This window comes from Vigna umbellata, chromosome 4 (assembly GCF_029865625.1).
Source record: "Vigna umbellata cultivar VRB3 chromosome 4, Vumbellata_1.0, whole genome shotgun sequence".
Lineage (NCBI taxonomy): Eukaryota > Viridiplantae > Streptophyta > Magnoliopsida > Fabales > Fabaceae > Vigna > Vigna umbellata.
This window is the reverse complement of record NC_142168.1, coordinates 54,456,553-54,470,222: the sequence shown is the minus strand read 5'-3', so window position 1 is coordinate 54,470,222 and position 13,670 is coordinate 54,456,553. Positions and strand designations below refer to the sequence as shown.

The window sequence follows — 13,670 nt, the reverse complement described above, 5'->3', positions numbered from 1 at the left end:
ACAAAATACAAACACTTCAATGGAATATATGGATGAGTATGATGTTGGGGTTATCAATTTCATCTTATCCACTCTCATATACTTTAGGAATTCAACATTCTTTTCATCATTGTTAATGCCACTCTCTAAATTACCTTGCAAGAAGGCATATCCCTAATTACGAGTTCATACGACTCCTAGCATTCCTAATAATTAGTTCTTTTAGTGCAGGAGCTTAACGGAAACCAATATACTATTGGGAGAAATTCCCCGGATCTAGACTTCCCCGTACGTTCCCGTATCGACAAAATCAATAATCATGCATTGAATGAGTTAAACAAAGCAAGCATTGAGCAAAGAGGAAAAACCCTAACTAATGATGAAAGAAAGCATAGGTCTTAAATATAAGATGTAAAAACAAATTCCATATATGAGAGTTTCACAAGACTACATTGATTCCCCAACAACAATACAAGGTTTAGTTCACCATATTCATGGTGAAACTAGATGAATAAGAATGAAAGAATGAAAGATAAAACCCTAGAAAGGTGAAGAGGTAGCCTGAACATCCAAGATCCTCCTTCAAAGGGGTGGAAGACAGAGTGTTTGCTTCGTTTCTGCCAAAGATACAAACCCTAGGACGTCCTAAAGCTTATATACTATTCTAAAATTACAGAAAATTTAGGCCCAAGCCCATAAGTGTGCCGCTCAGCGGTAAAGTACCGCTCAGCGGTAAGTGTGTGAGTTGGTTTCTTCCCCTCAGCGGCCATTTTGCCCCTCAGTGGATCCCCCGTGAGCTTCTGAGTGCTGCTCCGCGGTAAACTGCCGCTGAGCGGCAGTTGCGGCTTCTCCTTTTGCACTTTTTGATGTCTTTTCTGATTTCATTTCTCTCCTTCTTCACTTCTTTCACCAAATTCACCTTAAAACGTGCACAAAAAAACTAAAATCAAGCATAAACCTGTCCAACTCTCTTATTTCTAAAAATATGAATAAAAGCATGATTTCAAGCTAGTTTCTAAGTATTAAAGGTTGCTTTTAGTATCAATTTCAAGCATGAAAATAAAGTTTTTCAACTGTTATCAGTATGCAGGCAATTTTTTCAGATCTCATGGAAAAGTGCATTGAAGTCTTCATGGATGATTTCTCTATCTTTGGAGATTCCTTTCATAAGTGTTTGATGAATCTGGACACTGTTCTCAAAAGATGTGTTCAAACGAATCTGATACTTAATTGGGAGAAATGTCATTTTATTGTAACAGAAGGAATTGTGTTGGGGCATAAGATCTCTGCTAAGGGGATTGAAGTAGACAAAGCCAAAGTAGATGATGGAAGACCATCTAAGACGCACATTGGACCTCTTACTAGAGCCATGGCAAAGAGGATTCAAGAGGAAGAAGGACCATATACTATTTTGCTTCTATGGAAGGTAATTTACATTAATCCTTCTTCCCATAATTAAAAGCACATTTTTTCTTTGTTTTGTAGGATTAATAAAATTGGAGGAAGCAGCTCCCAGCATAGCATTTGAGCACATGAAAAAGGAGACTTGGAGGGAGAAGCTTGCTGGCAAAGCTATCAAAAAAAACTCAGCTAGGCCAGCTTTCACGTGTACTGCTGAGTTGGAAAAAGAATTCAGAATTGGTGTTGTTCACGTGTGCTGCTGAGGCATGTTTGGAGCTGAAGCAAATTGGCGCCTTTTTCATTTACATTTGGATTGAATTTCATTACAGATTTGAGGCTCTTATTTTCCTATAAATAGGACACCTCTTCCTTTTGTAGTTACTTTAGAGCTATGCCCAAATGCTGAGAAATATATTCCAGTCTTGCATTATGCTCTTGAGTCAAAATTGCTTGCAATTTCTTCATTTTCTCTCAAGCTTCCTTCCATTATATGAAGGCTTTCTGAGCTAAGAGGCTTCACTCATTCTACCTTGCTTCATTCAAACACCTCCATCAACATTTACTCCATCAAGTCCGCTGCACACCAACACACTTATCACACCTCTGATCTGGGAGCTTCAGGCCACTGGATTCCTCTGGAATTTGGCTCCATCAAGTGGTATCAGAGCCAGGTTCTCCACGCACCAAGGAGCTAAGCATTTCTTCTCATTCTGCAATTTAATTCTGCTGAATTCCATCTCTGTTTCTGTTTTCTGTTTCTATTTTCTGTTTCTGTTTCTGTTTTCTATTTCTGTTTCAGTTTTAATTCTGCTTCTGTAATTCTGTTCCAGCCTTTAATTCTGTGTTCTTACAGTGTATTATGTCCATTTTTCATTTTAAACGGTGAATCATTTCTTGTTTGAGTCAATTCCAGCCTTGAACTTTAAATTCTGTTTTGTCTAAAGTCTTGTGCAAACTACTGTTGCTGTTTTAACATTGTCACTGTTTTGAAATTGTTTCTATTGAGTTCTGTGCTTACCAGTGCTATACAAGCTGTTTGTTACCATTAGAGGCAGTGATGAGTTGATCTAGCCTTGGTAATATAGGCTGAAGCATCCAATAAGCCAAACTGGTTGTAAAATTCTGTTAAAATCTGATGCAGAATTTTGTTTGTTGTTCTAAATCATCAAATCTGTTTTCAGCTGGTTTTGATTGATTCTAAAACTTGATACAACATTGTTTAGTGTTGTTGAATGATGCTAAGAGTGTAGCCAACCATAACAAGCAATGAAATGCAATTTGCATAGCTTGGTTGTGCATAGACACTAGTCATTTGTTATTTCAGATTTAAATTTGGTTTATCACCGTGCCAATTTTCATTGCATAGTTTAATCTGAGTTTGGTCATGCTAAGCATCTTTAATTCCAGCTTAGATCTGTGTATTCACATTGCCTAGAGTCTTTTCCTTGCTGATCCAAACTTTGATTCCATAAAACTGAATTTGGTTGGTTATTTTGGTGCCATTTACTGCATAAGTGGTACAGCAGTAGGGATTTTCGAAAATCTGTTGTTTCTTTGCTGTTTTATAGCTTGAACAAGTCTTAATTGATGGTTCAAAGTTGCTAGTACTGTTCATTTTGTCAAAACATGACTTATATGCAAATTTGCATTTGAAACCATCAATTTTTGAGTGAAAATGGAAGTGAAACAATGATTTCGAATTATAGGCAGTTTCTAAGTTGTTTTAAGGTCTGAACATGTTCAAATTCATCATTAAAAATTGTTGAAACTGTCCAAACAAAGATTGAAACACTTCCATATAGTTTTGGATCTCAAACCACCAAAATTCAGTTAATTTTTTTTTGTGCAGTTCTGTTTTTCCAACTGCTGTTTGGTAATTTTGATGCAAAAAAAATTCATTACTGGATTGTGAAAAAGCTGGTTCCATGATTAAAAATGAAATAGATGACTCAAAGAAGTAATATCAAGTGAAAAAAAAGCTGTTGGAACTGTGCAATCCAGATTACAGGCCCTGAAAAATCAAAATTCAAAAATCTGAAAGTCATTGGGGCATTTTATCAAACAGTTTTGAAAATTATCAAACAGTTTGCATTTGGAATCATTTCTGAACTGTGTTTGCGTTTTTTTTTTTTTTTTGCTTTCTTAATCTGTTCTAGCACCTTTGGTAGGTTCCTTTTGTGTACTTGCTGTTTTTCCATACCTAGTTCATTTGTTTACCACATTTTTGGCTTCCAAAATTGTCAATTATTGCTGCAAATTGGTGTGGAAAACTGGTGCAGAATGATAAATCTAGCTTGATTTGTTTGAGTGGATTTAAGGTACTGTGACAGCTGTTGTGAAGCATCCAGTTGCAGAAACCTTTACTTATAATGGTAGCATACTAGGAAGTGAGGGGAAAGCTGAAATGAAAAGCAATTAGGAGCTCTTGAGTAGATGCAACTCTGCTGTCCAGCAGCTGCAGAATACATTCCAGCAGCATAATTTGCCCCCAGAATTGGAACAACTTGCATACTGTTTTTGAGATACACTTGGCAGCAGCTGAAGATTGAAGTCCACACTATTTTTACACATTTAATTGAGCTTGTTTGAGTACTCATATCACGGAATCTTGTAGTTTTTTTTTTATATTTCTGTTGTTGTGCCAAGTGACTTGGGAAAATGCTTTTGAAGCAATTCCAAGCTCACAATTGAACATTGTAATAGTCCAATTTCGTTTTCTTTAGTGTGAAAATGTGTCAAGGGCTCCAAGTGTCACTTGCACTTTCACTTAGGGCCGTCTAGCATTTACATTCTTGCATCTTTATTGCTTTCCTTAAATGTCTTGAGTAATCCTTTTGTTTTTAGGTCTCCGTGGTATTTAGGATAGCATAGCATATAGTAAACCTTTCTTTGGTTTGTAGGTTCATAACATTTAAAAAGAATTTGAAGAATTTCTACTTAGAAACTAAAGTAAAGGAACATTCTAAGGAAACTCTGGCTAAGGAAGAACTTGGTTTCTAAGCTTGTCCATTTGTGACTCACCTCTTCTTCCTGGGAGCTACTTAGAAACATCTTTTACTTCTAGAATCTCTTTAGAAATTTTTCACCAAAAACAAAGAAAGCTTGTGAAAATCTTTTCACTCATTACTTGTCAAATATTTTGAAAACTTTGTGAAAACCTTTTCCTTTGACAAGAATGAGTCAATCAAGTGTGCAAGGAAGTTTGAAACCCAATAGTGAAATGTCTTTAAGGGAATAATTTGAGCAAAGATTTGAACAAAGGGATAAAGAGATTAGTGAGCTCAAAGATATGATTAGTCAACTTTTGATTAATCAAGATAAAAAGAAAGAGAGGTCTTCCCATAGGAGAAGAGAAGAATCATCATCTTCTCCAAGTGAAATTGAGCAAAATAGTAGTCATCACAATGATGACCACTACCAAATGCCTCCTAGAAGACAACATAGAGTTAGAGAGCATTATCCAAGAGAGCCTAAGATTGATCTTCCTTCCTTCCATGGAAAAGATGATGTAGAAGAATACCTAGAGTGGGAAATGAAAGTTGAGCAATTGTTTGAGTGCCACCAAATAGATGATGAAAGGAGAGTCACCATGGCTTCTCTAAGCTTTCAAGGTTATGCCTTAATTTGGTGGACAACCTTAGTCAAGGACCATAGGCTAAGACACTTACCTCCCATTAGGTATTGGAATGAAATGAGAGCTGCCTTGAGGAGGAGGCATGTACCAGCCTATTATGATAGGGAGATAATGGATAAACTCCATAAACTCCAACAAAGGAACATGAGTGTTGAGGAATATAGACAAAAAATGGAGTTACTCATGTTGAGAGCTGGGATAAGAGAAGAACCTAGGATAACAATAGCTAGGTTTCAAAGTGGACTTAACTATGACATAAGAGATAGGGTTGAACTTATACCCTACAATGATCTCAATGAGTTAGTCCAACTTTGTGTGAGGGTAGAGCAACAACTAAAGAGGAAAAGCTCCACCAAGAAAGATTACCCTCATAGTTCTCACCATAAGAAAGAGTATAAGAGGGAGGGTAGTCAAACCAAGCCAAGATATGAAGAAAGAGAGAGAGAGAGGAAAAGAAAAAGTCAAAGAACCTTCAAGAGATCATAAGAGTAAGGAGACTAACTGCTTTAGATGTGGGGAAAAAGGGCACTATGCATCTGAGTGCCGCAATAGAAGGTCAACTTACATCCTTGAGCATGAGAGTGAAAGTGAGGGTTCTTCATATAGTGAGTCTGAGACATCCACTTCTGAAGAAGAAGAAGCTTTACCTTGTGATGGTGACTTACTTATGGTAAGGAGACTCCTGGAAAGTAAACATGTAGAATTAGAACAGTCACAAAGAGAGAACCTATTCCACACAAGATGCAAAGTTTTAGAAAAGACATGTTCAATGATAATGGATAGTGGCTCTTGTTGCAACTGTTGTAGTTCTAGAATGGTAGAGAAGCTTGGCTTAACCACTACTCCTCATCCTAAACCTTACAAACTTCAATGGATCAAAGAGGATGATGGAATAGTAGTTAAAGAACAAGTAAGTGTACCTATTTCCATTGGCAAATATGAAGATCAAATTGTTTGTGATATAGTACCAATGGAAGCAGGGCACATATTACTTGGAAGACCTTGGCAATATGATAAACAAGCTTTACATGATGGAGTCACCAACAAAATCACCATTCAACACAAGGGAAAGAAAATTATTTTGTGTCCTCCTACACCTTCACAAGTAAGAGAGGACCAAATAATTCTTAAGAAGAAGTTGGATGGAGAAAAGAAAAAAGAAAATAGGAAAGAAAGAAAGAATTTGGTAACCCATGCCTCAGCCCATGAAGTTGTCCAACCTCAAACCTTGAATATTTCCAAAAATCTTTTTCTTGGACAACCTCATTTCCTTCTTTATTGCAAAGAGGCATTTGTTTCAATCACTCATGAACTTGGTTCTCTACCAAAGGGGTTGCAAAAACGTTTAAAGGAATTTGATGATATATTTCCCAAAGAGGTACCAAGTGGATTACCACCTTTGAGGGGAATAGAACATCAAATAGATTTGGTGCCTAGGGCAAGCCTACCTAATAGGCCAGCCTATAGAACCAACCCTATGGAAACAAAAGAAATAGAGAAACAAGTTAATGACTTGTTGAACAAAGGGTGGATCCAAAAGAGTTTAAGTCCCTGTGCTGTGCCTGTGTTGTTGGTCCCTAAAAAGGATGGGTCTTGGAGAATGTGTACAGATTGTAGGGCCATCAACAACATAACTGTCAAGTATAGGCATCCCATTCCTAGGTTAGATGACATGTTGGATGAATTACATGGAGCAAATCTCTTCACCAAAATTGATCTTAAAAGTGGATACCATCAAATAAGAATTCATGAAGGAGATGAATGGAAAACTGCTTTCAAGACCAAGTTTGGTTTGTATGAATGGTTAGTCATGCCCTTTGGCTTGACCAATGCTCCAAGTACATTCATGAGATTAATGAATCATGTGCTTAGGGAATGCATAGGCAGATTTGTAGTGGTCTACTTTGATGATATCTTAATCTATAGTCAAGGCCTTCAAGAACATCTTAACCATGTCAGAAAAGTCTTGCTTCTTCTTAGAGAACATCATCTCTTTGCCAACTTTGACAAATGTACTTTTTGTCAAGAAAGTGTGATTTTCCTTGGATTCAAAGTGGGAAAAGAAGGTGTACATGTTGATCCAGAGAAGATCAAGGCTATACAAGAATGGCCAACCCCTAAAAATGTAGGAGAGGTGAGAAGTTTTCATGGGTTAGCAAGTTTTTATAGAAGATTTGTGAAAGACTTCTCCACCATAGCTGCTCCTTTAAATGAGCTAGTCAAGAAAGATATGCCTTTTATTTGTGAAAGACTTCTCCACCATAGCTCCTCCTTGTCTTTTGAGACTTTGAAACACAAGTTAACACATGCACTTATTCTAGTTTTGCCTGATTTTTCCAAAGCCTTTGAACTAGAATGTGATGCATCTGGGGTAGGAATAGGAGCTGTTTTAATACAAGGAGGACATCCCGTAGCTTACTTTAGTGAAAAACTTAGGGGGCCTACCTTAAACTATCCTACCTATGACAAAGAGTTGTATGCCCTCATTAGAGCTTTGAAAACTTGGGAGCATTACTTGGTAACTAGAGAATTCATCATACACACTGACCATGAATCTCTCAAGTACATTAAAGGGCAAGCAAAGCTAAACAAAAGACATGCAAAGTGGGTGGAATATCTTGAGCAATTTCCCTATGTCATCAAACACAAAAAGGGGAGTACTAATGTTGTTGCGGATGCTTTATCTAGAAGACATGCATTATTAGTAACCCTAGGATCTCAAATATTAGGATTTGATGACATAAAAGAGTTATATGAAAATGATGAAACATTTGCATCCACTTATTCATCATGTCTTAAGAAGCCTTTTGATGGATTCTATCTTTCTGAGGGGTATCTTTTTAATAAAGGAAAACTTTGTATACCCCAAGGATCCATTAGAAAACTTCTTATCAAAGAGAGTCATGGCGGAGGACTCATGGGCCATCACGGAGTTGATAAAACTCTAAACATTTTGAAAAGTAAATTTTATTGGCCACACATGAGAATAGATGTTCAAAGGCATTGTTCTAAATGTATAGCTTGTTTACAAGCCAAGTCCAAAATTATGCCTCATGGACTCTATACACCTCTTCCTATAGCTTATACCCCTTGGGAGGACATAAGCATGGACTTTGTCTTAGGATTGCCAAGAACTCAAAGGGGGTATGATTCTATATTTGTGGTAGTAGATCGTTTTAGTAAAATGGCTCATTTTATACCCTGCCACAAAGTAGATGATGCTAGCTATATCTCTAGACTCTTCTTTAAGGAAATAGTGAGATTGCATGGCTTACCCAAAACTATAGTGTCTGATAGAGATGTGAAGTTTCTAAGCCATTTTTGGAAAACTTTATGGGAAAAGCTTGGAACTAAACTTCTATTCTCTACTACATGTCACCCACAAACTGATGGGCAAACTGAAGTAGTAAATAGATCTTTATCTACACTATTAAGGGTAATATTAAGGGGTAATAACAAATCTTGGGATGAACATCTACCTCACATTGAATTTGCTTATAATAGAGTAGTCCACAAGACTACTAATCTTTCTCCTTTTGAGGTTGTTTATGGTTTTAACCCTATCACACCTCTTGATTTACTACCTCTTCCAGAATCATCTTCTCTTCTTCATAAAGAAGGTGCTTCTAAAGCGGAGTTTATCAAGAGGTTACATGAGAAAGTCAAAATCCAAATTGAAAAACAAACTCAAAAATATGCAGAATACAACAACAAAGGGAGAAAGAAAATAGTTTTTGAAAAAGGAGACCTAGTTTGGCTTCATTTGAGAAAGGAAAGATTTCCCTCTCAAAGGAAATCCAAACTTAGTCCAAGAGGAGATGGTCCATTCAAGGTGGTCAAAAGGATAAATGATAATGCATACATATTAGACCTTCCTGAAAGTTATGGTGTCAGTCCTACTTTTAACATCTGTGATTTAATTCCTTTCACAGAAGATGATCAACAGGATGAAGCAGATCTGAGGACAGATCTTTTTCAAGAGGGAGGGTCTGATGGAAGACCATCTAAGACGCACATTGGACCTCTTACTAGAGCCATGGCAAAGAGGATTCAAGAGGAAGAAGGACCATATACTATTTTGCTTCTATGGAAGGTAATTTACATTAATCCTTCTTCCCATAATTAAAAGCACATTTTTTCTTTGTTTTGTAGGATTAATAAAATTGGAGGAAGCAGCTGCCAGCATAGCATTTGAGCACATGAAAAGGGAGACTTGGAGGGAGAAGCTTGCTGGCAAAGCTATCAAAAAAAACTCAGCTAGGCCAGCTTTCACGTGTACTGCTGAGTTGGAAAAAGAATTCAGAATTGGTGCTGTTCACGTGTGCTGCTGAGGCATGTTTGGAGCTGAAGCAAATTGGCGCCTTTTTCATTTGCATTTGGATTGAATTTCATTTCAGATTTGAGGCTCTTATTTTCCTATAAATAGGACACCTCTTCCTTTTGTAGTTACTTTAGAGCTATGCCCAAATGCTGAGAAATATATTCCAGTCTTGCATTCTGCTCTTGAGTCAAAATTGCTTGCAATTTCTTCATTTTCTCTCAAGCTTCCTTCCATTATATGAAGGCTTTCTGAGCTGAGAGGCTTCACTCATTCTACCTTGCTTCATTCAAACACCTCCATCAACATTTACTCCATCAAGTCCGCTGCACACCAACACACTTATCACACCTCTGATCTGGGAGCTTCAGGCCACTGGATTCCTCTGGAATTTGGCTCCATCAGTAGAGATTATTGAGAAACTTCCTCCACCAACAAATGTCAAGGGAATCAGAAGCTTCTTAGGCCATGCTGGATTGTATAGAAGATTTATTAAAGATTTCTCAAAAATTGCAAAACCATTGAGTAATTTGTTGGTTAAAGATATACCTTTTGTGATGAATGATGAATGTTTGAAAGCTTTTGATACATTGAAAAGAAAATTGATTTCGGCCCTAGTGATTATAGCCCCAGATTGGAATCAAAATTTTGAATTAATGTGTGATGCTAGTGATTATGCAATAGGAGCTGTACTTGGATAGAGAAAAGGGAAGGTATTTCATATTATCTATTATGCTAGCAAAGTGTTGAGTGATGCTTAGTTAAATTATGCTACCACTGAGAAGGAGTTTCTAGCCATAGTTTATGCTTTAGAGAAATTCAGCTCTAAAATATTTGTTGACAAAGCCAGATTCTAAACCACATTTGATTAGATGGGTGTTACTATTGCAAGAGTTTGATGTAGAAATCCGTGATAAAAAGGGGAGTGAAAATTTAATTGCTGATCACTTATCCCGGTTGGTTAATACTGAGGTTACTAGCAAAGAAACAGAAATCTGGGAATCTTTTTCGGATGAAACACTCATGTATATTCAAAAGAGACCGTGGTTTGCTGATTTGGCAAATTTTAAAGCTGCAGGGGTAATCCCAGAAGATCTTAATGGCAACAAAGAAAGAAATTTTTGCATGATGCCAAGCAGTTTATCTAGGATGACCCTTACTTATTTAAAATAGGAGCATATAATCTCTTGAGGCGATGTGTTACAAATGAAGAAGCTGAAGGAATTCTCTGGCATTGTCATGATTCACCTTCTGGAGGACATTTCAATGGAGAAAGAACAACAACAAAAGTTCTCCAATCAGGTTTTTATTGGCCTACTTTATTTAAAGATGCTCATAATCATGCCGAGAATTATGACAGGTGTCAAAGAATTGGAAATATTTCAAGACGTCATGAAATGCCATTACAGGGCATTCTAGAAGTTGAAATATTTGATTGTTGGGGCATTGATTTGGTAGGACCATTTCCACCATCTTTCAACAATGAATACATTTTGGTGGCAGTAGATTATGTGAGTAAATGGGTAGAAGCATTGGTGTGTCCTAAAAATCATGCAAGCACTGTGATTAAATTTCTAAAGAATCAAATCTTTACACGCTTTGGAACTCCTAGAGTACTTATTAGTGGTGGAGGATCTCATTTTTGCAATTATCAACTATCTAAGGTACTCAAACATTATGGTGTGAGACATAAGGTAGCTGCACCTTATCATCCACAGACTAATGGGCAAGCTGAAGTATCTAACAGAGAAATCAAACGAATATTGGAGAAAACAGTTGCTATGTCAAGAAAAGATTGGTCACATAAACTGGATGATGCTCTCTGGGCATACAGAACTACAATGAAAACATCTATGGGTTTATCACCTTATCAGCTTGTCTATGGGAAAGAATGTCATTTACCAGTGGAGATGGAGCATAAAGCCTTATGGGCGCTTAAATTTATGAATTTTGATCCTTCTGAAACTCAAAATAAGCGTAGAAGGCAAATGTTAGAACTTGAAGAGATGCGGTTGCATGCATATGATTCATCCAGAAACTACAAAGAAAAGGTAAAATTTTATCATGACAAGAAGTTGATAAAGAAAATTTGCAATCCAGGACAGCAGGTGCTATTGTTCAATTCAAGATTGAAGTTGTTTCCTGGAAAGTTGAAGTCAAAATGGTCCGGGCCATTCATAGTGAAGAATGTGCGTCCACATGGAGCAATTGAATTAGTTGATCCAGCTGCTAGTGATCAATAGAGAAGCTGGGTGGTGAATGGTCAACGTCTCAAGCATTATTTAGGAGGAGAAGTAGAACAATTATCCACAGTGATGAAGATGGCGGATCCTTGAACTATTTTGGGTCAGGCTCGTGACGTTAAACAAACGCTTACTGGGAGGCAACCTAGTGTTTTGTAATATTGAACTTATTTGCTTCTGTTTTTAGAATAGGGTTGATGTTCTCAATTTGAAACTTGTCTGTAATGATGGTTTGCTTATGACTTATTGCATGATGAGTAATGCTTGATGTGTTTTGATCTTGATTGATGTTGAGAATGAGCACATTATATGCTTATACAGGTGGTTCACAAGCATTGTGAACAAATGCATGATGTTGTAATTGTGATTGTGATTATGATGCTAAGCAGGATGTGTATGTGGAATGTGAATGAGCTTATATGTGAGATTTTGAGCTCCAAAGTTGTTGTTGAATGTTATTACTTTGAAAGCATGAATCACTTTGCCTAGGTTTGCTATAATTGAATCATTTGCTTGTTTGCATCTGATAACAATTGTTGGGGAATCAATGTAATCTTTTGAAGCTCTCATATATGGAATTTGTGTTTAAACATCTTATTTGAGATACATGCTTTCTTTCATTAATAGTTAGGGTTTTTCCTCTTTGCTCTAAGCATGCATTGTTTAACTCATTCAACGTCATGATTATTGATTTTGTCGATATGGACACATACGGGGAAGTCTAGATCTGGAGAATTTCTCCCAATAGCATATTGCCTAGACATAGGGATATGAGGGTTGGTTGCCTTTAAGCTTCTGTGCTTCAGAATTAATTATTAGGGATGCTAGGAATTGTATGAACTCGTAATTAAGGATAGGCTTTCTTGTAAGGTGATTTAGAGAGTGACATTAACATTGATGAAAAGAATGATTAATTCCTAAAATATATGAGAGTGGATAAGATGAAATTGATTACCCCAACAACATACTCATCCATCTAATTCGTTCAAGTGTTTGTGTTCCTCTTTTTCATTGATCAAAACGCATGCATACATGTTTACTTATTGTCTTTTGCATTTGAAACCTTAAGAATTTGTTCACAAGTCTTAAATAATCAAGAAATCATATAACTAACTAGGCCGTGAGTCCTTTGGGAGAACGATACTTGGTCTTACCGAGTTTATTACTTGATACGATTCGGACACACTTCAGCATCATCTTCATCCATGGCTGAAGCTTCAATTGCTCCAGCTCTGTCGCCTTGAGCCTGTTCCTCTAGCCAAGCTACCACATTATGGAATTCATCCATAGTCCACCTGTGTGTTGGAGGTGTATCATACATTCCAACAATCATCTCAGCTGTGGCCACCTGCCCTTTGTGGTTAGACTGCAACTGTGTACCTATAAGAGACATATACATGTCCTTCATTTGGAAAGGCTCTGCTTCATGTGTCTCTACAGATGCCTGACTATGTGCTTGTCCTCTTTCTCTACAAGTACGGCATGGTGGAACTGGCTGTGCTGCCTCCTCACCTCCACAGTATTGTTTGTAATATGCCTCATCAATTGCTTCCCTTGGCCTCTCAAATGGTGGAGCAGAAGTATCCACCCCAGCTATCTTGCACAGGTGTGTGATCAAAGAAGGAAGTCCTAAGGGTTCTTTGTTGTTTATTGTGTTAGCACACACCCTTATCTCATTAGCTATTACCTGTCCAATATTGAGATTCAAGTTCCTGATCGCACAGTAAAGGAGGAGTGCCCTGCTAAGAGTGATGTCTGAAACATGAGAGCATGGTTGAATGTTGGCATGAGAAAATGCCATCCAATGTGTGGCATGAGAGCATGGCTGCTTAGTAATTTGACCCATTTGCATCTGCATGGCTGCTTAGTAATTTGACCCATTTGCATCTCCAAGTTCTTAATAGCAGCTTCAGTGCTCTTTTGAGTGGATTCTGTTTTCTGTATGAATTGCTGAAGAGTTTCTTCCCTCCTTATTGATCTTTCATTAAGTATAGACATTTGTTGCCATAAGGTTGGTTGTTGTTGTTGCTTGTTAAATTGCCCTGCTTGTCCAGCTTGCCCACTTTGTCCTTGACCAATGCTTGGGTGTGATTTC

At 37.3% G+C, this 13,670-nt stretch overlaps 1 protein-coding gene across 1 annotated transcript in view; it reads left to right on the top strand.

Annotated features, from left to right (window-relative positions):
- The window catches only part of LOC148200630 (uncharacterized), a 98,980-nt gene extending 87,405 nt beyond the window's left edge, over window positions 1–11,575 (top strand). The window contains exons 3-7 of the mRNA XM_088113009.1: window positions 10,017–10,045; window positions 10,205–10,412; window positions 10,742–10,996; window positions 11,051–11,343; window positions 11,461–11,575. Coding sequence (XP_087969135.1) covers window positions 10,017–10,045; window positions 10,205–10,412; window positions 10,742–10,996; window positions 11,051–11,343; window positions 11,461–11,575 — 900 coding nt within the window. The remainder of the gene's footprint in view (window positions 1–10,016; window positions 10,046–10,204; window positions 10,413–10,741; window positions 10,997–11,050; window positions 11,344–11,460) is intronic.
- Window positions 11,576–13,670: the final 2,095 nt, after the last annotated feature.